Consider the following 25,894-nt stretch of genomic DNA (forward strand, 5'->3'; position numbering starts at 1 on the left):
GATGAGAGTCAGTGACGTGAAGCATACGAGACAAGGAGGGAGAGAGGTGATGCGGAGGCATCCAGAGCTATCAATGGCGCAGACCTACAATATTCAACTTGACTCTGTGGCTCAGTTGCAATTCATGCCAAGATCAACATCACTCGAAACAGGTCACACCGCAAAGAAGAATCCTGGGCTCGTCGAGGCCGCCGATGACTTACTTGTCTATCTGCAGCGAGCGTTGGTGCTGAGTTACATTGCAACACATTACAATACCCAGGCGTTCAATCTGATGCACCACACCCACACCCACACCCACCTCATCGACAACGAGCAAAGGTATGGATTATGGATGTGGCTGGGTTTGCGGGCGGTGCTTCGCGGAAGGATGGAGTACAACCGAGAGGCGTAGCACACTGAGAAGCATTTGGGCCGAGAATTGGCTACATGCTACGGAGTAGCCAAGCGGAGAATGAAGCATTTCTGTGTTGTCACGGCTCATGGCAAATTGCCCTGTTTTTTTTTTCCCTTACAAAGAATGGAATTGCAATCACTCTCATCATTGTCTTTTCAATGCTTAACGAGCCATAGAATTGAGCGAGGTGCTCAACTTTCGCCAGACCCCAATTCGATTTCAGTCAGGTGTAGTAAGAGATACATAACCACTATTGCCGATTTATCAAGGCAGCGTAGAAGAAAATGTTTGCGACCGAATGCCAATTCAATTACGGACCGCTCATTTACAAAGCAATCTTGGTCGAAGCTCAAGTAAGGGATTTCCCTCTCTCACAACTCACTCCGGACGGAAAGATTAGACTTCTATCCGTCTCCGTATGAGCCCAGAGAAGTGCCTAGGTAATACCTAGCAGTCGCATCTCATTCTCGCACGTCATTTTCCCGAGCTGCTGTCCTGTGGTAGCGCGAGGGCTACACCAACCTGGCTCAGCCACACAACCAGTCCCTCCCTCTCAACTCTGCCTGACAGGGCATTTTCTGATTCCCCCACTCATTCACTCACTCACTCGCTCACACACACTCGGTCGCTTACAATGTTTGCTGCTGCGGTTCACAGTAGCAACTCGAATCCACTGCGGCCCGTCCGAGTCCCTCTTCCCTACCGATACGCTATCCGTCATTGTGCGACGCGGTCACTGTGTTTGGGATGAAGCCATCTTCATCTCATTGCTCTCGATTCTTCTTTTCCCCGTGGAACAAGAGAGAAGACAGTCGCGGATAGCGGCTTCTGGCACCATTGTAACCGCTGACGCCGAGAACGGATGACGGGGGATCGTTGTCAATGGGCGCTTACTGTGACTGGGATTTGCTCCTAGAGTGCTTCTACGGATAGCCGAGCAACTCAAAGCGCCAGTAATTCCGTTGCCTAAATCCAACACTTTATTGAGGCAGCTCTCTGTGAGCTGACCGAAGCTGTCTCACAAACACTCCTTTGCCCGTCAAGAACTGGCACAAAATCTCAACTTCCTCACTATCCTGAAAGTAAATGGATATTGAGAATCCTCCTCATCCGTCACAACAAACTTGGTCCCATACTGCTCAGTCTGATGAAGTCAGGAAAACCCCCCCGCCCCCCCGGGGTGCCCCCTTGGCTCACAGCTGAGCCTCTGTCCCCTGCAACCCAGCCGACTGGCGCACCGCCATCATTCTTCTACTTCATAGCCATTGGCTCCGCCAGACCACCTTCGAGACCTCCTCCTCCAGGCTGCCAGTTTGCTGTGCTACCAAACCCCGGCGTACTGAGGGCCCAGTCTTATCACGTTTCCACGCTTAGATCGTTGGCGTTAGCTCCTTGTTGACCCTTGCTCTGTGCCGGCTCCCGTCTATTCTCTGGGGCCGCCCATTCCCCTCCCTCCCTCCCTACCTCTCTCGCAGCAGCACCGCGGCGGCGCCACGGCGAAAGGCACCATCTTTCAGCTCATTGATAGCCTGGTTGTCCCCCTCACTTCATGGCCAAAACTACAGATCCATCCTCCCCGTTGTCCATCATGTCTCTCGCTTCAACCTGAGTCTTTTGCCTCAATTTCTCGTCAGACACTTGGCCTACAGCAAAACTCACCAGCAATAGGGTCAAGTTCCCTTCCCCGCCTCACTTACACGCTCTACGACGCTCTACTTGACAAGGCTGTGGCAGCCAGCCTCCAACCCGAGCTTCATGTCAGCTTCACCTTCAAGTTCGCACGCGACCCAGACTGGTCGCCCTTCGCTTTGGAATGACTCGGCCGAGCGCAGATTAGCTAGGCTCTATGTCTACACGACCTTGCCTCTCACCAAAATTGTCGAAGTCGTTCATAGAGTCACTCCGGGAAAACGAGACTGTCCAGGGTAAGCTGAGAGATTGGTTTGCGCCGGCGCAAATGCGGTTGCTGACGCCAGCCCTTGCTTACTAGAAAGGATTCAGCCAACAAAAAACTGAACTCAATTCTTGACAAAGAGCCGCGATGGCTTCACCCACGAACCCGGACAGACATGGACCGGCGCATAAGCGCCCTTGATAACTCCCCAACCCGCCAGAACACGCCCGAGAACGCGTTTTCGCCAAACTACTCTCGCTCAATTTCTTCCGGCGCCCGATCGCATCTGAGTGTACTCCCTGATTTCAAATACGAAGGCGGCGACAGCCCAACCGTCAACGACTTTCAACCCTTTCACCACTCGCGCTCATCTTCTGCTGGCTGGGGCCCGCCGGCCCCGGGGCCACTTCCGACATTAGTGACCACCGATATTGCGTCCGTGCCGCCGCCCGAAGCCGGAATCCACCGGCAGACAACGACACAAACCCTGCAGGATGTGCTTTCACAGTATTCAACTGGATTCCGTCACCAAGTCAGCAGGCTGTTGAAGCGCTACACGATGCCGAGCAACACGATGATGAACCAATCACCATCGGACGACGACCGACCTGGCACTGCCAACTCTAACCCAGCATCCTGGATATTCGAGTACAATGCGCCACAGAGAAACTCGGAATCACAAGCTGCACCCCTGCCCGGCGACTATCTCAACCTACCGTACCACCTCCTCAAACAAGGCTTTTGCTCTGAAGGGCTCGCGGAGCATGACTCGCGATCTTGCTTCTGCCACGTACGAGACGAACTCCCGAATGACTCTTGGGTCACCGGCTCAGGTCCAACTCCTTTTGCCCAACACATCCTGCATTGTGGAGAGCCTCCGAATCAGGATTGGAACACTCGCGACCCCTTCGGCCACAGTATCTTGCATCTTCTTGCAGCCGGGAACGCTCACCACGCCCTCTTATTCAAGGCAATCGAGTCGTCCCCCAACCCCTCGGTCACGAATAGCGCCGGTCAGACATTCCTACATCTGCTCAACGACAGCTGGTTTACCCAACACGCCGATTCTCTCTTCCAGCTCATTACTCGTCTGAAGCGATCCGATTTTGACTTGTATGCTCGCGATGTATACGGGCGCAACTTTTGTCACATTATCCACTCAAAAAAGCCGAGCGTTCTGAGCCAGGAGATTAAAAACGCCCTTCTTAACCAGTTTAACCCCATGGCATATTGCTGCCGCGACGCATTTGGCAACATTCCTGAATCTGCCCCTATCGCACTGCCAATCCGGAGAGCCTATACTGCTGCTGTCGGGCAAGAGATGTCCTCGACCTGGGATTCACATACGTTGCGCAGGGGTCCGTCTCCTATCGAGGAACAAGCACAACTTCTGAAGCTCGTCAACGAAGCACACACCAACACCCGAGTACAAGATACACAAGGACGCAACGGTCTGCACTGCCTTGCCGATGCTATTCTCAGTCAGGAGTCATTATTCGCCAGGTTCCCCCAGCATCTTGCGCAGGCAGCTACCGCAGAGCATTCCGGCGGTAGCAGCCGTAAGCGCAAACACAACAAACCTAGCAAAACACTCACAGACTCCTCAAAGGAGAGGCTCACTGCCAGGGAAAAGGTCGTGAGAGACCTCATTGACCTCGGCGTTGACGCAAACCACTATGACAAATACGGCAACACCGTACTGATGGCTTTTGTGGCCCAGCTACCCGAAGACGACGACTACAAGAAGCCCGTCAACATCTTGGAGGCTCTCATCGATGCGGGTGCCGACGTTAATGCCCGTAATAAGAATGGCGAGACCGCGCTGCATGTCGCAGTCCGCAGAGGCAAAAAGCTTGCCATGCGTACACTTCAACAACACAACGCAAATGTACAAGCCCGGGACGTGGAAGGTCGAAGTGTGCTTGATGTAGCCGACCGAATGGTGACGTCGTATAAGCAAAACCCTCACTTCTCACACTACGAGGCTTGCCATGCGTGGCTATCGGGGCAAGCCAAGGCAGTTCAATACCCAACAATACACCAGGAATGGGAATTGCGAGACTCTTGAGAATCTCAGATAGAGGGTGAATGATTAGTGAGTGGAAATATAGGGACACACAAAAGTTTGATGGGTGCTGCTCCGAACTTTTCTCCTGTTTGCGTAGAAGTTTGTGGTGTTTGGCGTTGCTGTTGCTTTGAAGAATAGAGAAACGAGTAAGGGGTGGTACATGGGAGTGTAAGATGGTAACGACAGAACATCATTAGATACCCGAGTCCATAGTTGTATTGATTGTCAAGTCTCACTTGAACCATCACATTTCACAAAAAAATAACGTCTAAACCATGTGAGCTTACAAGGGGGTGGCAAGAAGTGAAGGTATGTTGAAGGCCGGAATACATATGTACGGGAAGAATAGATACAGGAAATGGCCGCAAGATATGGCCGCAAAACAACGGACTATACTTGGTAGAGCTCATGTGAGCAATCTCTCGCCACTCTCGAGGGGAAGCTATGCTCGTGCAAGCGCCTAGGCATTGGTGCTCGTGGTCTTGCCAACACCAGCATTGGCCTTAACCTTGGCGGGAACGTCGGCAACGCCAATGTGGCCGATGAGCGAAGACTTGAAGCCGCCCAGCTTAGTGAGGGCAGTCGTGCTGGTAAGACTGCTGACAACACCAGAGTCACGAGCGCGGTTCCACTCGCAGATGTAACCCAAGTAAGAGGTGCAGCGAGAGGCTTCGTCGACGGTGTTCACGATGTAGATGTTGCCTCCGTTGGTCAAGCTGGCGGGAGTGATGGGCGTGGTGACGGCATCGAAGTAGTTGCCCTCAAGAAGGACCCAGGTGTTACCGTCAATGTCAAAGGCATGGCCGCCGACGTTTTGGAAGTAGTTGTTGACGCCGTGGAACAGGTTCTCGCTGCCAGCGGTATTTGTCGTTCCCATATGAGGGGAGCGGCCAGAGACGTCATGCAGCCAGTTACCAGAAAAGGTGTAGTAGTCCTTGGCGCCGATGAGGAGGGCGGTCCAATAGTGCTTCCCGTTGCAGCCGGCGGACCACTCCGTGTTGCCGTCAAACTCGGTGTTGGAGATAGTTACCTTGCCGGCGGCTCCCCAACCAGAGACGATGAACTGGCGGCCGATCAGGGAGATCTTGACGTGATCGATCCAGACCTTGTCGGCACCGTCAAGAGTGATGGCATCGCCTCCCCAGACGTATTGAGGGTTGAGATTCTACATACAGTCAGCTACACCGGAAATCAACATTGCGGCGGAAGCTTAGAAACGTACTGTGATGTGGACGTTTTGGATGATCTGAAGGGACCTCGATCAATATCTTGACTCTCAAAAGTAGGTAGTGCTGGTAGCACAACAGAGAAGACCCACGACATTGCTCTTTCCACCACGAACACGGAATCCCTTGCCAATGATGACACCCTTGGTGCCAACGCCAACAAGACTTTTGTTGCTGTTGATATCAATGGGGGTTTTCGCAGCGTTGTCGTAAGTGCAGTCAACCCAGGTACCGCTAGCAGCATCGCAGGTGTCCTGGATCCAGGCCTGGCCCTTGGAAGTGCCACCGGGACACTTGGTCGTGCGATTATCACTGCAACACTTGCCGCTGGTCGTGCCCTCAGTGTTGCGAAAGTCCCAAGTGCGATCGATCATGATGGTCCGGGCCGTGCTGTCGGTAAGCCACTCCTTAAGTCTGCCGAGGTTTAGTCTCTGGACCCTGTGGTTCTTTGTCTATGATGAAGACCAACTCACTGAGCAATGCTAGAAGGAATCTGGGGAGTAGCTGAGCCACCACCAGTGGTGCCAGCTGCGAAGCCAAACGCTTTGCCCTGCACCTGTGCAGTGGCCGTGCTCGCAAGAGCGGCGACGAGAGAGAGAAGACAGGCCTTCATCGTGCAAGGCTAGGAGAGAAAGCGAGTGTAGTTGAAGTAAGAACTATAGTGAGAAAGAATATGAAGACCGAGGAGGAGCTTGGTTCGAACCAAGGCTATGGTATCGGGGATCGTACAAGGTTAAAAACAAGTCTAAACTCCTAGCTGTATGATCCTACTGCCACGCCAAGACGCAGTAACCGCGGGGCGACACGAGGAGGCCTCGACTCTTTCTCATCCTAAAACATCCCCATATTGCACGTCTCTCGCGCGGCTGCAACGGTTTGTGCCAAGCGGCGCTATAGGGCTGGGCCGGCACCTTAGAGGCGGCGAAGTTTCCATAGATCCATTTCCACCTAACAGCAATGGGAATAGAACACGTGAACCGTCTCCATACGTACACGATCGCCGCTGTCATTCTGGCCGATGCGGCAGCCCCTAAATCTTAGGATTCTCTGTGTGATGGGAAAATCCTCGTCCTGACCATTCCGACGCGGAGGTGGCTGCTGCTCCGCGCCGACAAAGTCACCATTTGGCAAGTCCGAGGTCAGTCGGGCCCGGCAGACATTTCCTGTTACGGGAGCTAATAGCTGGGGGGCATGCTGGAAGGGGTATTGTCGAGTGGGACAGGGCTGTCAATGTCATCAAGATGCTACAATGACAGGGGTCCTCCCCTCTGCTTCTCAACCAAATCTCGGTAGTGACAAGGGTTTAGGCAGATGAAAGGGCCACGACTAGGAGGTTAGTGAAAGTCGGCGATGCAAGTGGATGGCCGAACAAGTCTAAAACTCGGACTCTTCCTCCCGTTCCATACCGTGTTGGGCAAACATATCGCCACAAGCCACGTTTTGCGAATAGAACTTAAAGGTTGGTGGACCTTTCCGCCGACTTATCGGATTTTCGTACGAGGGTCTCGTAAACTAGAGATCTGGTGGACCGCATTGGCTCGCTCTCGGATTCCCTTCAGCACAGCATCCCGCGATGTAAGGTCGTGTCATGAAATCATCGTTTGCGAAAAACTGGTGTGAGTTGCCTGCATCATTCACTTGATGAAATGTGGAATCATTCACTGCGGAAAACAGGGATAATTATCCGTATTCACACAGTCAAGGGTGACTCGGTCTAGTACTAAATAAACCCCGCTACTCCGTCGAACGTAACCGTTGACTTGAAGCAAGCTTCGCTCAGGCGCGGCTTCGCGCGGTGTTGCCATCGCTTTCTCCGAGGGATGGTCTATCACGAGTACATGACAGGCAGATTCAACCAATGTGAAAGCGTCATTGGATGATGAAGACACATCATGCAAGTAGTGGTTGATCTAGTCTCATCCTGCCTTCTCAAAGGGGCACTCAGCTCGTAGTGACACGGAGAAGGCCTCGACCCTCAGAGATGGCAGCTCTTACCCTCCTACTTCATTCAGAAAATTCTCGTTTACAACAAGGGCTTCTGGGCTCTGTGATGCTTGGATCCAACTCAGCGTTGCTTGGCTGCACATGGAAGACGCAACGATACTGCGGCATCAATGAAAAGAGGGAGAGACCACTGGAAACTGCCGAATTGAGAGTTGTGTTCGACTTTATGACTGGTCATCTAAGCCGACGTTGATGAGATATACACGCAGTCCATTCCGAGAGTACTACCTAAAGGCCCTTAGAATGGTAGGGTGAAAGGCCTACAGGATACCTGTTCCCATACCGACGATGGACGGTTAGTAAGCATAGAGCTTCACATTCTCATCCTCACTCTCCCTGAGCTTCTTGTTGATACTCATCAACCAGAACCTCATCGCCCACGCACATATGATGCTTGCAACGGCAAAACCAATCATGCATGAGAAGCCGATCATGTACCTGGGTCCATCAGAGGTGGGCCAAAGGTAGGCACAGTAGATATAAGCCAAGTTGGCCGTGACGTTGACCAAGGAGTATGCGACGGCTTTCTTCTCTGGCGTCTGTGACAAGGTATCGCTTACCCATCCCAAGATAGGAGATCCTACGGAGTAAGCACCAGTTGCATACAAGAAAGTTGCTGCATATCTGACAGCATTATTGGTGGTCCCAATCGTCATGGCGAATCCGACCACAGCAAGAGATAGTCCAGCTGTGATGTGCCAGGTTCTTTCGTTGAATCGCCCGCTTGACCAGGCAAATGGGATGCCAAGAAAGCCAGAAACAAAGTAGGGGGGAGCGGTTAGGAGAAGAGCCGTAGTCGACTTGAAGCCCCTAATCGGACATTAGCGTTTTTCCGACTTTAAGCACTTGTTACTTTTTGGGTAGGGGTCCGTTATTTGGTAACTTACATGGTACGAACAAGGGTTGGAAAGTATGCGTTGAAGCTGACCGCAGAAATATGGAAGTTCTGGCAGGCGCAGAACAACCAGGTTTTGGGGTCTTTCAGAGCCTGCTTGAGACCATCCATGGTAGAGCCACGCTCTTGTCTGCCGACTGTATCCCGACGAATGCGTTCAACAGCAAGTTGTCTCTCATCCTCGGTAAGCCATCGGGTAACAGAGGGATCGTCAGGAAGAAGGAAGAACCCGAAGACGGCAATCAATGCGGTGACCGAGCCTTCAATGATAAAGAGCCTAACCTTATTAGATCATAATCCATGACAGATAAGATATGCAGCTCTTACCATTTCCAGCCTGCAATTCCCTTGACCTGATCTAGGGTTGTAAAAGTCGCAGCAGCAATCAGACCTGAGCAGCCAGTACTGACTACTTGACCAGTATAGAGGATGGATATTCTCGTTGCGAGCTCTTTCCTGGTGTAGAAGATCGATAGCAGATACAGGGCACCTGGATAGAAGGGCTGGAAAGGCGAACCCAGGTTAGCCTGCGCTCCACCTTTCACTTGCTTTGTGCGACTCACTGCTTCCACAAATCCAAGGAAGAACCGGCATGCCACCAATCCACTGTAGTTTTTGACTCCCGCTGTGGCAGCAGAGATGGCAGCCCAGCCAATCATACAAGTTGACATATAGATTGATGGGCTCGTGCGTGTGAGGAACATATTTGAGGGCACTAGACGTGGTCAGACTCAGCGCACCTGAGAATTTTCCAGAATATTAACTGACCCTGCATCAGAAGGTACCCAACGAAAAGAATAGAGATGGCAGTGTTGTATTCGACCCCTTTCAGTCCCAAGTCTTCCTCCAGCGTGTTCAGTCGAGCTTGAGGGAGAGCGTTACGATCGAGCTAAGTTCGAGGTTAGGGCCGACTTTCGAGTGGGAACATATAACTCAGGCAGGTCTCGACGTACGTAATTCATGAAATACATTGCCCAAAGAATCGGCTACGAGAAGATACCACGTTAGCATCATGCTCACAAAAGGGGCCAGTCAAGATCCCAGAGGCTTACCATGATCCTGCGATCTAGCTTACGGACGAGGGCGATTTCAGCCGGATCAGTCTTCTCATGGGCGCCGGAGTAATCGCCAGAAACAACGGCCTCGCCCTTGACCGACTTTTCATCGTGTTCAATTTCGAGCGGGCCGCCTTTCTTGGAATCGGCATCATGTGTAGCTGCCATTTTCAGTAGAGACGAGAGACGAAGTCAGAAGGCACCTTAGAGAGAGAGAGAGAAAAACGAGGTCGCAGACAAGAGATTCTATGCTCTTTCGGTCTCTGTGTCAATGAGAAAACACACAAGACATCGTCTGATTTATACATAACAGCTATCTATGATCTGGCCATCCCCGGCTTTGCGGGGCTGGCTCGACTCAACCCCAGAAAATACACGTTCCCCGCAAGCGCCAATCTCATGTTTAACTCAGACCCGAAGTTCAGGATACGGGGAAAGGGGCCAAGACCCGGCGAACCGGCGCATGGTCTGTGCTATTCCGATACGCCGTTACGCCGTTACGCCGCTCAACACGACCTTACTCCGTCCTTATCCCGCGATTTGGTCCCCCCGCAACTGCATTATCCCGTGCCCCACCGCGGGGTCCTCGGTGTAAGTCCGGACGTTGGCCGGAATGATGTCCATCCAAGTCAAGGAATAAAACAGACCGAGGAGAACGCGACGACGCATTTGGAAAGCTTGTCTTGGGACGAAGCTTGCTCTCTGCTCTCTCTCGTCCGAACTGCTGCTTCTAAGCGCATTCCACTCGCCATGTCTGCCGCCACTGTCTTCGATTCGACGCTCTTTGGCAACATTTTTGGCACAGAGGAGGCTCGCCAAGCCTTCTCTGAACGATCTTATGTTGCCAATCTTATCAAGGCCGAGTGCGCTCTGGCCGAGGCGGAAGAAGCTGAAGGTATTGTGCCGGGTGGCACTGCTGCCGTATTGAGGGAGCATTGCAATGTCTCCAAAATCGACTGGCAGCTTCTTGCAGCCCGCACAGAGATCGTGGGATATCCGGTACTGCCTTTGGTAGAACAGATGTCGAAATGGGTTCCCGAAGAGACTTGTAAGTCTTGGCTGACAATTCCACAAATGGTACTTCAACTTGCTAAAGCTTCAACCTCAAGCTGGTTACATTCACTGGGGTGCCACAACGCAAGACATCATGGACATAGCGTCGGTACTCCAAATGAAAACTGGTCTTGAAATCGTCGAGCGCCTTCTGCGCAAAGTCACCTCCACCTTAGAGACAATGTCCGCCGCTTACAGAGATGTACCCATGGCCGGCAGGACGCATCTGCAACATGCCCTCCCAATCACTTTCGGATACAAATGCGCAGTTTGGCTGGCTGGCTTCCGCAGACACGTGAAGCGTCTGGAACAGATCAAGGAGAGCTGCTTGCTGGTTCAATTCGGCGGTGCTGCTGGTACCCTTGCTTCCCTGGGCACAAGCGACAGTGGCATTCGCGTGCGCAAGCGACTCGCGACTATTCTTGGGTTGCAAGACCCCATCATCACCTGGCATGTGGCGCGCGATACTGTTGCTGAGATTATAAACTACCTTGCCCTGGTGGGTGGTAGTTTGGGCAAGATTGCCCTTGACTTGATTATCATGTCATCAAACGAGCTGAATGAGGTGAGTTTATACCTACTAGCTCTTGAAATGGGTTGAGAATACTGACGCATACTTCACAGGTTGCCGAGCCTTACGTTCCCCACCGTGGTGCCTCCTCGACCATGCCTCAAAAGCGCAACCCCATTTCCAGCGAAGTGATACTCGCGCAATCGAAGATTCTGCGCGCACAAGCCGGCCTTGTCCTCGATGGCATGGTCTCTGACTTCGAACGAGCCTCCGGACCGTGGCATCTAGAATGGGCTGCTATACCTACAGCCTTTATTTCGATCGTTGGGTCCCTCTACCAAGCCGAATTTGCCCTGTCGGGGCTGCAGGTCAATAAAGATGCCATGATGGCTAATCTCAAGTCAACAAGGGGCCTGATCGTAGCGGAGGCTGTCATGATGGACCTAGCAAAGTACACCGGCCGCCAGGAGGCGCACGAGATTGTTTACAAGGCGTGCGTCAAGGCACACGAGAACAGCATGTCACTGCAGGAAGCATTGGAAGAGTCATCACAGGTGACGTCTCACCTTGCTTCGCCAGACCTCGCAAAATTGTGCGATCCTACAAGGTACCTAGGATGCTGTCAATTGATGCTGGACGAGCTGTTGGGACAAAGGGAGGGGCATGGTAATGGAGACGGGAAGGACTTGAACGGGGACAATGGGATTGCAGATACCATTGGAATCACCAACGGCAGCCGTTGAGCTGATTAGAGAGACAGATAAAATATTTGATTTAGACCCCTTGTGAAGACCTCGGGAGTCAAGTTGAAACGTTTATTGCTCTGCATTGCATTCCCAAAAAGCCTTCAGCTTCTCTTCTTGCCTCAGCAGTGACCAGCCCATGTGCGCTTCTGACTTTGCGAGAATATCAAGCAATTTCTCCTGTTCCGCAGGCTCGTGAAATAAATGACCACCTGTGTGGATAGCAGATTGTCAACAACCAGATGTTGCACTGGATCAATGCGAGAGCCGAACTTACACATAGCAACCGTCATTCCCGCGGCTATGGTTGCTAGCTGCCACTCGCCTGCCGAGTGTGCAATACCACAAATTTGGCGGATCAAGCGACGAATCTCTTCTTCAACAGCATTTGAAGCCATAGCCTTGTCGAGACCAAGTACAGGCATACGGGGGTCGTGAGTCAGCAACATTATCTGGCAGATAATGGCATGCTGCTGGCCAGCAACTAGGTAGACGAGGAAAGGTAAGTGATCACTGCCCATACTCATGCTAACCACAAGAGCAATGAGAAGCACTGGGACTCACTATGAAAATCGTTGGCAAAAACGATCTCAGGAAATGTCTCGCGATCAGAGCCCGTTTGCCACAGAGGATTGAAAGATGCCGGCCTCTTCTCCATCCATTGATGTAGATAGGCGCGCAGATTCTCCCAAGACCCGATGGACCGCGCGTCTGGGCCGTATGCAAACATCAAAACATCCTCAGTAAAAGTGATGATGCGCCACGCCCAATCGAAGTCGGACGTGGGCTCAAGAGTTCTGGTGATGCCGCATCTCTCTGCAAGACGGGGTGGAGGGGTACGTGCTACAAAAGAAATGAAGATTTCCTGACGGATAGCCACTAGCAGACATGCGCGACATAGACTATAGTTTGGATCATCGGGAGACTCCGGTAGAGTAAAAATGTTCGTGTCTAAAATGTGCCCATACGGCCGGTCATCGACAGACGGGACTGGCTCGACTCGGTCAACAATCAGGATCATGTGAAGGCGACCAAGTAGACCGCACCTGTCATTTCCTCGTAGAGTCGCAGGATCATAGTAATGGCGCATAGAACTCCAGTAGTAAAACCTCGTGCCGACCCTGGGTGTGCCAAAGCCGGGATATATGATTGTAGGCATCTTGCTTGATAGTCGTCGGCTTCTCCAGGAACCCATTTCTCGGGCTGTGTCTGGCTCAAATGCTTGCATGAGATTGCCAAAAGGGCGTTGAGAAGAACAAAGTGGGTCGAAGCCGCTTGCACGATGACCGTTCTGAAGTGACGATCTTTATCGCAATAGTCAAACTGGACGGGGATCAGTCTATCAGATCAAAAGCGTTGCGCTCTTGCTAAAGGTCAATTGACAGTATGTACCCAAAGTGAAAGATGATTGATAAAATGCTGAATCAGCAAGACTTCTCGTTTGTCTCTCAAAGGCCATAGAGGATTGCATGGAGGCTCTTCAACATTGCAAGGGTAAAGTGACTCAGAAGTATCTGGCTCAGGTGGTTCTGGTATCTGAATTGCTTCTCCCACCTGGAGTGGCTCGGCGGATGTAGCGATAATCAGATTGGCAATACTTGGGAGGTTGAGGGGCCTTTCAGTAGCACTTGTTTCTTGCGGCGATTCTTCTCGGTCTAGAGCGATGCTGTCCGCTGAGAATACAACTACACAAGTTTTAGCTACCTGAAGAGACTGTACGTGGTCCGGGAAACCAGTATCGTGATAGGTATTAATCTCACGGGTAGACGGTGTTGATAGCCAGACTTGATGAGCTGGGAAAGGAACAGCTCGGCTGTCCTCTGGTGACTCCTGAAAACCATCTATGGACGGGTTGTGATGATGGCGAAATGTTATTCGGGTGGTTGCTTTGTAAGTACACGATTCAGCAGCCTTTGCGCAAGGGGAGCATGTCGGACTTGGTGTGTCACCTAATCGGATGGCCTTCAGTATTTATGACTCTATAATTTTAGACCTGCCGATTATACTTGGTACCCGACCTACATTTCAAGTGAAGCCGAACACATCGTAAACTTGAGAGGGCGTTAGCACCATCTTGAGACGCAAAAGGAGTTGACGTTTGATTTGAACGTACCATGACTGCCGTTTGGAACGGCTGGATCCTCTTGGCGGCGTCTGGTCACGATGTTCTGGTTCATAGGCCCCTGTTCGAACCTCAGATGAGCTGATGGACATCTTTACTGTCAATACCGGGAAGAAATGATACAAAATGCTCTTGACATGATTGGTTTTGCTCCTTGTAAAAGACATGTGCGTGGTGCCGGAGAGAGCGTCTCGATCTTGGGCCATCAACGAAAGCCGGAAAGGCAGGTGGGGCCGATGACACAAAAGGCAATTTGGCTCCGATCCCCCACTTGGGATCGGAGCGGTTTTACCTTTCTGAGCTTCACACCACACACCATCACAAGCAGCTTCAAGTCCCACCAGTTGACCCAACACCATGACATCAAAGCCAGCAACAGGGACATGAGGTGACAGCCCCTTTTTAGGACAGCCTAGACTGCGTTTAACGAAAGTTTCGATTAATAAACAACCGTCTTTGAGCCTGCTTGACTCTCTCCGTTCAAATGTAAATATATCGATTCTTGTTCGTGTAAAGTATGTAGCGCACAACTTGCGCAGGGTTCCTCGTGAAGCTTGAGAGCGGAATAGTCGTGCATCGTAACCGATTATTGTATGACTAAACACTTGCAATCCAATGAGCCTTGGTGTCTTAGTTGCATGGTTGTTAATGGCCGCCAGATTTAAGGATTCATTCAGATGAGAACCAGCCCGCGTCGCGGGGAACCATTTTGCCTCAATAGCTTCCTTGTTTTGGATGGGACTTGAGAGTAAAACTTCACAACCCGCTGGTCGGAATAGCGGAACAGTGTTGTACCAAGATGACTAGCACCAACGAGGGTTTAAAGGGGGAATAAGATGGTTTATGGTGATGAGCCCTGGAAAAATCGTTACAAACTATGCAACTAACGGGTATATATGACTAATGTACAATAGGTCCGGCTTTCGGTAGCGATGCCGCCCCGGCTCATCACTTTCTCCACAACACCACCACATAATCGACGAGCGCGTATGCCTTTGTCGGGTTTCGAGTCAACTACACTCTTAGCGAATGCGAATTCAACGCTGTCAATGATGCTGAACGAAACGGGAGGATGAATGGACAGGAAAATCCTTCCGGAGGGCAATCTGGACAAGTTTGGTATGCTAATCCGGGCTAAAGAGGAACCAAGAGAACCCCACTGGATTATCATGTTGCTAATAAGCTCAATAGTGACCGCTGCCGGCGGTAAGTAATTCTTCAAACAAAGATTCATCGTACTTCTATGGCAAACTTGGTCCATTTGATTCCGATGCTCAAGGCTGACTTAGGCTCTTTTGCTTTCAGGAGGAAAATTCGATGTCATGGCGATGGCGAAAAGGTAGGTTGGCTGTCTCTCCTACGCAACCTGCTCACATCCAGACTTTTGAGACTAAATAATTGATAGTGCACGCCTTGTATCACTGGAGGCGTGGCCTGCATTGTGTCAACGAAGTTGAAGCGTAATAGAAAGAGGAAGAGGTAAGTTACTAGTATATAGTATACAAAGAAGCCGAAGAATCCGCGAGGGACTAGATCGAGTTGGGCAATGATTCCTTTGCTGACCGTCGCTTCTAGTTACTACGAAAACGAAGGAACTGAGGAAAGACATGACGATTCCGCAGCTTCAAAGACTCCTGAAGCTCATAGCAGCAATGTTGACTCGGCTTCCCTTTCGCTCCCTCAAGACACAAGGAACTCGCAACAAACAGTTTCAGAGCACTCACATCTGAGCACGCTCACAGGAAACGCTGGTCTGAGGACTTCACCATCATGGCAGCGAGGTAAAGAGGCTGTCTCAAACGCCAAGTCGAGGTTTGTGCCGGAACCGGTGATCGGCCACATGGGCCGACTAGTGTCCAATGACGACCAGACAGCTATGTTTGCAGGGTCGTCTACGGGCGTGCATTTTATCAGCCAGGCTGAGCAGCAGTTACAAATGCTACGAATCCACACCGAAACATTCCCAAGCAGCATCTATAGTCTCTATCTTCACAACATATGGGGCCCATCGCCCAAGGGTTCAGAGTCGCAGGTTGTCGCTGCTATGATCTCCCAACTTCCGCTTGATGCAGCTAGTATCCTCGAGGCAACCATCGACTGCTGGACACCGTTGTATCCGATTGTACATAAACACTCCACAGTTGAGGCTCTACGTCGGTTGAATGGTGACCCCGAACACGGCGACATCAGTTTCTTGTATCAGGTTCTAGGTCTTCTTGCTCTAGGAACATTAGGACATCCAGGCTCCTGCGTTCAGAGACATCGGCATTTTCTTTGCCTTTCTGAAAAATACTATACAATGTCCGCTGCGTTGACAAATCAGCTCCAGGAGCGACCGTCGTTACCGACGCTCCAAGGGCTAGAGATTGCTCAGATCTACCTCCAGGTATCATCTCGCTACTCAGCTGCGTCGCAACTAGGAGGCATGGCTACAAGAATGGCACAGAACCTTGGACTTCATCGCCACTCCCAGAGGTTCAAATTCGATCCTTTGGAGACAGAACTCCGGCGGCGCGTGTGGTGGTGCCAATACTCTCTCGATACGTAGGTATTTGGAAGGTCGGCCTGCTTGTTGTGTGTCTTGACTAATCTCTTACCATCAGATTCTCCAGCGCTTACCACGGAATGCCAAGATTGATCCGCGACCAGGACGTGGACACAGACTTACCCTCCCGTGTTGACCACGACCAAGTATCGCGTGAGAGCGTGGTGTTTCCCTTACCCGGCGAAAGATCCCAAGTCGACACGGCTCTCTGCATGTTCAAACTCGCAGTCATTGTGGGAGAAGCTCTAGAGAAGCTGTACTCGACGACTAGACGGCGCGGCGGGATAGCCAAAATTACACAACTGCAAGCTGAACTTACATTATGGGAGCGGATGTTGCCGACGGATAAGGTTGTAGACTTGGAAGATGATAGCGCAGACTTATCACCGGCGATTTCGATCGACACCTTTGAGGTGGCTTTCCTACGCGCTGCATTTTACAACGCCACGGTGCATGTTCATCGGCCTGCACTTGCTTTCACAACAGCTGATCCTCAGTTTCAAGTTTCTCTGCAAGCGTGCGGTCGTGCTTCGGCTGAGCTGATAAGACTGACTGCTACGATCATGTCGGACTCGGTCCTGGAGATGGATGCCGCGAGGATAGATCCCATCATCGTCGCCCATCTCTATCCAAACGGGTTGCACATGTTGTGGCAGGCGGGTCTTACAATATTATTTGCGAGGTGGAAAGGCCACCCACTTGCTGGAGATGAGGAGGCAGAGGACTTGGTAAAGACATGCGCTACAACTTTACGTCATTTAAGAGCTGACGACTCCAATGGGCACATCAACCAATGTGCCGATGTTCTCGACATGCTCCGGACAAAGACCTTTTCAGCTGGAGAACCCCAACAGCCGGTACTTGACCAGCTGCAATGGAATGTCTGGGACTGGCCCATGGCATCGGCGCTAGAGCTCGCAAATACCTTGGATGCGATGCCATTGGATCTTCAATTCGAACCAAGCATGGGCTTATGAGATTTTGCTGTCCACTTTGGCTGGCTGGGTGTGGACAAAGCGGCATGAGCTATCGCGGCATGGATGGCTTCCGTCGGTGTGCCCCAAACTTCAGTCACATTACTGAACGCGAAATATGTTGAAGAAGAAAACATCAAGTCAGCTTTGTGAACGCACTGAGGGCTCTAAGGTTGATGAGTCACAGTCGGGATATACGAAAAATCCGACGCGATGTTCGTCCTCTTCCCCACGAACATGACATGAAATACACACTCGGTACTACACACCAGCATTTTCTCTCCGGCCTCTCTTTTTCTCTAAGTCCGTGCGGGAAGATTGTATGCGTCCGTCCCAAAGATCTGGCACCTGTATCGTGAACCCGCGGTGCTCACACACCAGGGTACTGAGGGTGATCCGATCAGAGTCTGGGAGGGGCCCATAATCTTATCGATCAACTTATCACCGCCGGAACACCATCTCTCTGTGTGTTAGAGGCCAGCTACCACTGCCCACAAGCTTAGTTGTGCCGATTGATATTCTTTGATTGGCCAAGTCGGTGTAGGATGTCACGAAAAGAAACCATTGGGAGCAAAGTTGAGAAATGGGGCGTAAGATTCGTACCAGGCTAAGCCCAGCTTGCAGTCTAGCTCGCTTGTCTAGATGAAATGTCTATGTCTCTATTTCCTCCCAAAAAATAAAAATGAATAACCCAAACTCCTTTCCAAATACTGCGACGGGGGAATAGAACGCCAAGTGGCGTCGACGGCAATCAACTCCTTCTAATGTCCTGGATGGACGACGTGCGGATTTCGTCACGCCGGCAGTGCAAATGGCTGTTCCAATGCTCTCAGGATGGAGGAAAGCTCAGTTGTTTGCTGGAAGATCCAGCGGTGGGTGTTGCCGAACTGGAGTGCCCTCAGGCCAAATATCTTGCTGAGACATCATTTACTCCTTGTGCAGGCTACCGGTAACGTAGTTCTCAGCACCGAGGGCATCGATGACAGCCATGTCCTCCTGGGAGAGCTCGAAGTCAAAGGACTCAAAGTTGGACTGGATGCGGTGGGCAGTCAGGGACTTGGGGAGGACAATGTTGCCGCGGGTAGCGTTCCAGTTGAGAAGGATCTGAGCAGGGCTCTTGCCGTACTTCTCGGCGATCTTGCCAATGGTGGGGTCCTCAAGCTTGTTGCCGCGGGCGAGGGGAGAGTAGGCCTCAATGGCGATGCCGTGCTTGCGGCAGGTGTCGACGAGGTCCTGGCGCTGGCAGAATGGGTGAACCTCGATCTGGTTGACGGCGGGGACAACAGTGGTCTCCTGAAGAAGCTCCTCAATGTGGTGGGAGCTGAAGTTGGAGACACCAATGGAGCGGACCTTGCCGAGACGCTGGGCAGTCTCAAGAGCTCTCCAGGAAGCGAGGCGCTTCTCCTTGTCATCTGAGGGGGAGTGGATGAGGTAGAGGTCGAAGTACTCGAGCTGGAACTTCTCGAGGGAGTCGCAGAGAGCCTTGAAGGTAGCCTCGTAGCCGTGGTCAGCGTCCCAAAGCTTGGTGGTGACGAAGACTTCTGATCTGGGGGTGTTGGTCTTCTGGAACCACTGCTTCAGGGCACGGCCGCAAGCCTCCTCGTTGGCATATCTGGCGGCGGAGTCGATGTGACGGTAGCCGGCGTCGAGAGCGGCGATGACGGCGTCCTCAGTCTCCTGGCCGTTGGGGGCCTTGTAGACACCGAGAGCAATCTGGGGGATTTCGTTTCCGTCGTTGAGGCGGACGGTGAGGCGAGGAGAGTCGCAGGGAGAGGCGTATCCAGAGTCTTGGCGAGTAGGCATAACCTTCTCCATGCCGAGCTCAGGCTGACGGGTAGCGAATTGGGCGGCCATTGTGAATGATGTGAATGTTGTAGTTGATGTTGAAAAGTAAAGAGTTGTATTGGTGTCAAGAGAGGAGGTTGTTAGATTGGTTGAGGCCGTTGTTTGATGTGCGAGTGATGCTTCCAGAAGAAACAGCAGATGTTGCCGAGTTATCTATTCCTTTTTATCCTTTTCGACGTCTCGCTCTTTGGACCTAACTACTACAATTGATTTTGATTGCCATTTTCGGACCGATGGCGTCCTCTGTTGTCGCCAGCCGTGGACCCGCCGTGAATGTCCCGTCTGTGCTGGGTTGATGCCCCCCGTCTTGGAGGGGACCCGTTCTCCAACGTGCTGCCCCGTACGCCGTACAGATTATTGAGGGTCGGTGCCTCCTTGCGAGTGCTTGCTGTTACTTGGTGTTGAGTCGATATCTCGATGTCGATTTCGAGTCGGTGCCGGCGGTTCCTAGTCGGTATTCGTCCGTTGTCTCAACGGTACCAGGTTGATGCTCCGTTATCTCTGGGCCTTTGACCCGCTGCTACTGGAGCTAATGACGTAGAACTTCTCCGCCGATGCTGGACCGCTGCTCCGCCGGTGAATGGGCCGATGACGTGCCGTGTCTCCGCCGATGCTGCGCCGATGGACGACGTCCGAGTCAGGGTGCCCTCGGTCTGTCTGACGGTTATAGGGTGTCTCTTGCAGGAGGTGGAGGCAGGCCTCAGTTCGCTATTCCCACCGCCAAAGCTCCGAGAACTGGCTGCTACACTCGATTCATGTGCGACATGTCTAGCGGAATAAGCGAGGTATCAGATGAATTGACTGTTCTGAACCTTCTGCTGTGAGGCTCAACTAAAGGACTAGATCGCATTGTTGAGCCTCAAGATTTTCGGCGGCTGTGGCGAATATTGACCTCGACATTAGCGCAAATCTAACACTCAAAGTGAGAAATTTTACGACGCGAGAGAGAAAAACTGGAGCCCGCTGCAGGAATCGCTGTAGTGATACCAAATTCCTACGAGCCAAGCCTCGAGGAACCAAGGTACTATATTCGGTCAATTATTCCCGAGGACAAACTATCCATATCCGTACACTAGGCGCCGTTTCAGCCGCAGCCGGATAGACTTGCGAGGCATCAGCAATCGGCATCGATATCGAGCTGAACGATACGGGGGTTCGGTAGGCGACGTTTCCATGTACATACACGCTGGGTCGGCTTGCAAGACTCCTTAGGGAAGTACGTACAATATCCTGGGTAAGGTATATTGTGTAAAATGGAAAAGCCGCACTAAGCGACAGATGCAACTTGGCCTGTTATGACGTCAAGCTGCCGACGACATCACGGTGGAAGTGGACCATTGTAAAACGAGGTGCTTAGCTATGCCCCATCAGAAGATGGATCTCTGAAGCCCAAGGAGTTCCCGCAAATGCTCATGTTGAGTGTGAGATGCTCGGTGCAGGTACGAGTTCAGGACACCGGAGTCCACCCCGTTAAACGAGCGTTGAAGCCGTGGAACAAGACTGCGGATACGCTACAGAGGACGGATGACATGGCATGGATGTTGAGATGGGGTGTGTGAGGCAAGATGAACGCGAGTCGCGACTTTTGCCATTTCACATGTACATGGGCAATGTATCTCGCATTGTTGAAGGGCAAAGGCCGGGCAAGTTGTTCTAGCGTCTTGTCGCTTGGGCCTTTTGGGACAAAACTTATTCATCCCTGCCACACATCGATGATTGGCCCTGCCTTCCAGCAAGACTCAGGAACGTGGTTTCAGACTTTTCGCTGATGTCATTGGATCCTCTGGAGGGTCCTGATGTATTGTGGTCACTGGCAGGGCGACATTGAGGGAATCCGGGAGGTACATGGAGACAAGAGATGAAAGCACTGAGGAAGATGGAGGCATGTTGCCTGCAGGACCCCTATCGGGAGTGTTCGGAAGGGCCCGCTCTTTCCTCAGCCTGGGCAGCCAATGTCAAGGTCTGTATCAATGGGTTGCCTCTTCAGAAGTTCTGTGCGTTTGTAACAGCTTGATAGCCATTGGATTCTGCGCCTTGTCTTATCGGCGGAAGTCCATCTGTCCTGTTCAATCTTGACCTAGACAGCTCTATGTGTCATTCCTGGATGCGTTGTTCGTTGTCGGTGTCGGTGTCGCCAACGGTACAGGGTGTTCTTTGCCGACAGTAGAGATGATCAAGGATTGGCGGACAGAGTTTTCTCAACGTCTCAACTCTGAGCAACAATTATCTGCAAGGTAGAGAGATAGCCAACGGAGGTACGGAGTACACCGACTAACCAAGACAACATTAAATCAAATGGCAAGATCGGCTCCGAAGGCTAAGGCGGTAGGGCCCAGTGATCAACGACTTGTCCAAAGAAGATTTTCACATGTATGCCAAGTTGACAGCCAAACAGCCCAGCAAGTTGGAATCGCCTAATACGTACCGGGTAGTAGATCGGCAGGAGACGCCCGGATTGTCCTCTGGTCCGACGCAAACACACACAGAACAAGTATCCCACGCAAAAAAAAAAAAAAAAAAAAAAGATAGAGACACAGAGTCTTCTACAATCCCTGTTTAGAACTTCGGGAATGTCGATGAACATCGATGGATGCCGGACGACGTGACCCCCTATCTATTTCGCGCCCTGAGACAAGGCCCTATCAGTGACCCACGCAAGGCTCCAGTTTATCTTTTATCTCAACCAAGGCGACGAGCACTTTTTCCCAGCCTGGCGTGATTGTGGACTACAATACAGACTTTCTCACTGGACAAAATGCCTCGTAAAGTGGACATGAGCTGCACTAACAACGAGAGGAACCGCCCGATCTCACCGTGAGAAGATATGATAGGGGTATCAAGTCGCAGAACACCAGTAGGCAAGCCGCAAGCCGCAAGCCAGGCAGACAGAGAGACGATCTCTGGTGGAGAAGGGATGCAAGGTGGAAAATATCGCCCTCAGCTCTCGGCACGGTGCATGAAGCAGTCAAGCAGGTAGACAAAAAAATCTCAATAGAAGCTCGTCTTATTGGCGGTGAAGTTGACCTTCACACCGATGAATGGGGCCAAAGCTCCACCACACCGGCATGACATTGATAATGGATTTCGCTTTCCAGTCTTGGTTGCTATGACGGCCATCTTCATTGGGTGATGATCTAAATTTCAAACCTTTACTGGACGCTGAACCCTGGCGAGGCTGCACAGTCAAACTTGGTTTCATGAGGGATTTCACGCCCAATGCCGTATGTAGTAGCCTCCGGCAGCGGTAAGATTACGTCTTAATGCATCGGGATCAGGCAATGAGGCCGGTTTGCGTCTGGACGGCGGACAGAAGAGGCTGGTCAATGGAAAAAGAGATACCCGCAAAGGTAGCCGAGAATAATAGCGAAACAGCGCCATAGAACTCAGGAGACCTTTCCCAATCGCTGTAATCTACCTCTATGCGAGTTGATACCGTCTGCGCCCGTCGTTGTGAGCAAGCATGCAGGATAACGCCTCATCCAGCCATATTGCAAACGTGGCAGCAACTCGGCGCATAGCTCCCACTCGTATGCAGAAAACAAAGATAACACAGGATTGCATCAATCAATGCTCGACATCGCACGAGTCAGTAATGGCGTCAGCGAGGGAAACTCAACTCAAAGGCTGCAGGGAAAGAGATGTAAATCATCTCGACTAATGTTACGGCACCGAAAATGGCAACCTTGGTTTACATCATTGTCGGTCAGATTCGGGAAGATGAATCACGGCAGATCACATTTTTGAAGAAACAGGAAATGCCTCAAATTTCCAAGATTTTGTTGCTCGATCCTGGCCAAGATGGTAATTCAAAAGGATTTGGGTTTTTCCAGAGTAGTCATTGGCGTGCACTGTCGAGTCCGAGTCAAGAATTGAGGTAAAAAGGCATCAAACGCCTCAGACTTTCACAGTCAGCATATTTCATCAACCCCACAGGGAGTTGTCAAGTATGTATCACGATAGCTTCAATCCCTGGTAAGGACCACCATAAAACCTCAGCGGCTCCGCCAACCCCGCGAAAGACGTCGATCGGTACCGGAGGCTATCACCATGCATGCGAACTATGGTAACTGCGGCGCCTCATGCTTACTCTCAGCACCGTACCAAGACTAAGACTGCGGATGTCATGACCTTGGCATCAGACTGGAAGCTTGGGCTAGCAACGGTTATTTCAAATAAGAGAAGGTCATTGTCCTAGGTCGCAGCTGCTTCGCTCGAGAAAACTTCCGATTTTGGACTACGAGATTTGATGATGAGTACATCTAGCACAAGCCATCGGTAAGCTACTATGTGGGCTACCTGCAGATATCTGGAAAACAAGAAAGATTCTTAGGACCACTGGCATGTTCCTCTGAGCGGCCAAGTGAGTTCAGAGAGCTTCAGGCGATCAAACTTGATCTCTGTCGGGTCTTGGCCATTTCGTATGCACCGACAAGCTCGATCAACTTTTGTGCCTATTCGCAATCGTCTCAAAAGCAGACATTGAAGCAGAATCTTGAAGTTCCATTTCTGAACCCACCGCAAAGTGTCACCAGCGATCGCTCCATTTTTTGACCCACGATGTTCAGACAACGGGTTATATGGAGAAGCCTGATCGTCGGAATGAGGCTGAACGGCGAACGACGTGCGAACAAATAGTACTACGATGAGGTTGACAGTCCGAGATTATTCAGTCAGAAGTCTTAGGAACGTCCATCATGCATTCAATGATAAGGTTTATGTCAATACCTGAGAATCCAGCATAAAACTTCATCTGGCGACCTGCGAAGTCTTTGTCGTTTCTCAATGGTTTTATTAGATCACGAATTTCTCCCGTTTCACATCCATGAAGTAGAGAATATCCAAATGAACGGTGGCCGGAAACAACGAGTTGCCAGAATCCCACAGAGAAGTAGTAAATAAGCCTGTGATGAGTTTGCAGCTCAGATGACGATTCTTCCTACAGTCTGCACGAAGGTTGTGTGTGATGTCCTGCCGCGCCAAAGCTGTCGACTACTTTACCTTACAGGTACCTACCCACGCGGTGGCAAGATACGATGGCCGCATTTTGGTGCAGGGAAATTCAAAAACCCGGCCGTCATATCTTAATACCGCGTGGTCCTACCTTACTTTGCAAATTAGTGCTGTATGAAGCTCAACCGCCATGACCTCTCGGACATGCATAGTAGCCATAGGCAAAGATTGAGTGGCGCTCGCTGCATGAGACGGGACACGGCGGCATCTCGGTCAAGATGTGGACTCGATGAGGCTGGAATAGAAAGGATCGTCGGCTTCTCGAAACCGTCATCGGCGAGGGTGGGGAGGTTGTCGTCGGCTACGGCCTGGTTGGAGTACTCGAGACCGATGTGGGGTCCAAAAGATGCCGGAGCCGCGTGTTGTGATGGCCAAAGGCCATATCAGCACGCATGGCGTCGTAATTGTGCCGAGGTGCTCTTCGCTGCCTTATAGGCCGTTTCTTTGGTCACTTCTCTCAACAATTCGATTTGGTAAATGATCAGATGCTTACGCCTACTGCAATGCGTTCCATTTACGGAAGGTAACATCCAGACATATTCTAGGACAGCCAAGACCAATTTGAGCAGATTCTGAATAGATACGGCTGCGAATTAATATGGGCGTAAAAAAGACTATTGCGCAATCAAGAGAGGGAATTCCGTTCTACTGATCTCTGATTCTGTTCAAGTCATAAGGGCGTATCTATTCTGTCACGTTGCGCTGGCATTATATTAGACAGCCATCGATCTGTCGCTTTGCGATAATAAGTCAGTACTTAGGCGACTCGACGCTCAACGTGGCTTGAAGACCGTCTCGAAGATGATGCTCGGCTAGCCAAATACCCATCTAACATGTCATGTCTTTTATCCAGGCCTTCTGAGCTCTATGTCACTGAACTCTCTACAATCCACGAGGTTCAGAATGGCGCTCAGCATTCTGTGCCCGCCTTCGGGTTAGCCCGTCAACCAAATTGGCACGTGGACCCATGTTCCATACCTAGGCCTCGATCCGGGACTTTTCAAGGAAAATTGAAAATCGTAATGGCTGTGATGCCAGGAGTCTTGAAAGCGTGCCAAGCACAGGTAGTTTGTAAGAGAAAGAGAAATACCAATTCTATCATTAGCCGTCAGAACGCTGCTCAAGACCGACAAGTCACATTATAATGTTAATTTATCAGTTATGGCATTGCCTTTTCGCATGCAGACGTATTTGCTATAGGGAATAGCAGGAAACCAGGCATTATCTTAGGATTTACCATGCTATTCACCTATGAGTTCTATCCGATGTAAGGTACTTAGTTAAGAAGTTCGTTGTTTGAGGAATTGTAGATGCATATATCGACGTCATTTCCGTCGTCGGGATCAAAACGATTGCGCATCGTTCGAATCAATTTAGCCAGTCTCGCTTCCACAAGAGGTTTCCGTGATGTGAGATAAGAATTGAACTGATGTGCCATGTCCCGGTTTTATCATACTACTCCCTCATTACTGTTCTGAGCTAGAATTGTAGGCTGGGAAAATCCAATATGGAATGTTCAGCCCTCATTCACCGAGGCATTGATGTTGTGTTA

At 51.1% G+C, this 25,894-nt stretch overlaps 7 protein-coding genes across 7 annotated transcripts; 3 read left to right on the plus strand and 4 right to left on the minus strand.

The window, feature by feature from the left end:
* Nucleotides 1–2,152: 2,152 nt before the first annotated feature.
* CLUP02_02335 (uncharacterized protein) lies at nucleotides 2,153–4,359 on the plus strand (the record flags this gene model as incomplete). Its single annotated transcript, XM_049281367.1, has 2 exons — nucleotides 2,153–2,322; nucleotides 2,388–4,359. The coding sequence occupies 2 exons, from the start codon at nucleotides 2,153–2,155 to the stop codon at nucleotides 4,357–4,359; spliced, it is 2,142 nt and encodes a 713-aa protein (XP_049137324.1).
* A 460-nt stretch (nucleotides 4,360–4,819) lies between these two features.
* CLUP02_02336 (pectate lyase) lies at nucleotides 4,820–6,198 on the minus strand (the record flags this gene model as incomplete). Its single annotated transcript, XM_049281368.1, has 4 exons — nucleotides 4,820–5,524; nucleotides 5,582–5,605; nucleotides 5,678–5,999; nucleotides 6,059–6,198. 4 exons carry the CDS (start codon nucleotides 6,196–6,198, stop codon nucleotides 4,820–4,822), a joined length of 1,191 nt encoding a protein of 396 aa, XP_049137325.1.
* A 1,687-nt stretch (nucleotides 6,199–7,885) lies between these two features.
* CLUP02_02337 (uncharacterized protein) lies at nucleotides 7,886–9,707 on the minus strand (the record flags this gene model as incomplete). Its single annotated transcript, XM_049281369.1, has 6 exons — nucleotides 7,886–8,399; nucleotides 8,477–8,761; nucleotides 8,812–9,199; nucleotides 9,253–9,373; nucleotides 9,438–9,470; nucleotides 9,537–9,707. The coding sequence occupies 6 exons, from the start codon at nucleotides 9,705–9,707 to the stop codon at nucleotides 7,886–7,888; spliced, it is 1,512 nt and encodes a 503-aa protein (XP_049137326.1).
* Nucleotides 9,708–9,938: 231 nt separating this feature from the next.
* Nucleotides 9,939–11,846, plus strand: CLUP02_02338 (3-carboxy-cis,cis-muconate cycloisomerase; the record flags this gene model as incomplete). The annotated part of the gene is made up of 4 exons (XM_049281370.1): nucleotides 9,939–10,130; nucleotides 10,185–10,587; nucleotides 10,649–11,157; nucleotides 11,217–11,846. The coding sequence occupies 4 exons, from the start codon at nucleotides 9,939–9,941 to the stop codon at nucleotides 11,844–11,846; spliced, it is 1,734 nt and encodes a 577-aa protein (XP_049137327.1).
* Nucleotides 11,847–11,918: 72 nt separating this feature from the next.
* Nucleotides 11,919–15,139, minus strand: CLUP02_02339 (uncharacterized protein; the record flags this gene model as incomplete). Its single annotated transcript, XM_049281371.1, has 11 exons — nucleotides 11,919–12,058; nucleotides 12,124–12,374; nucleotides 12,407–12,892; nucleotides 12,967–13,169; nucleotides 13,239–13,782; nucleotides 13,869–13,897; nucleotides 13,960–14,000; nucleotides 14,067–14,099; nucleotides 14,179–14,264; nucleotides 14,497–14,771; nucleotides 14,921–15,139. 11 exons carry the CDS (start codon nucleotides 15,137–15,139, stop codon nucleotides 11,919–11,921), a joined length of 2,307 nt encoding a protein of 768 aa, XP_049137328.1.
* CLUP02_02340 (uncharacterized protein) lies at nucleotides 15,041–17,490 on the plus strand (the record flags this gene model as incomplete). Its single annotated transcript, XM_049281372.1, has 6 exons — nucleotides 15,041–15,087; nucleotides 15,160–15,174; nucleotides 15,274–15,307; nucleotides 15,374–15,447; nucleotides 15,544–16,512; nucleotides 16,572–17,490. The coding sequence occupies 6 exons, from the start codon at nucleotides 15,041–15,043 to the stop codon at nucleotides 17,488–17,490; spliced, it is 2,058 nt and encodes a 685-aa protein (XP_049137329.1).
* A 924-nt stretch (nucleotides 17,491–18,414) lies between these two features.
* On the minus strand, nucleotides 18,415–19,341 carry CLUP02_02341 (aldo/keto reductase; the record flags this gene model as incomplete). The annotated part of the gene is made up of 1 exon (XM_049281373.1): nucleotides 18,415–19,341. The coding sequence occupies one exon, from the start codon at nucleotides 19,339–19,341 to the stop codon at nucleotides 18,415–18,417; it is 927 nt and encodes a 308-aa protein (XP_049137330.1).
* Nucleotides 19,342–25,894: the final 6,553 nt, after the last annotated feature.

The sequence above is a fragment of the Colletotrichum lupini genome, chromosome 1 (genome assembly GCF_023278565.1).
Source record: "Colletotrichum lupini chromosome 1, complete sequence".
Taxonomy (NCBI): domain Eukaryota; kingdom Fungi; phylum Ascomycota; class Sordariomycetes; order Glomerellales; family Glomerellaceae; genus Colletotrichum; species Colletotrichum lupini.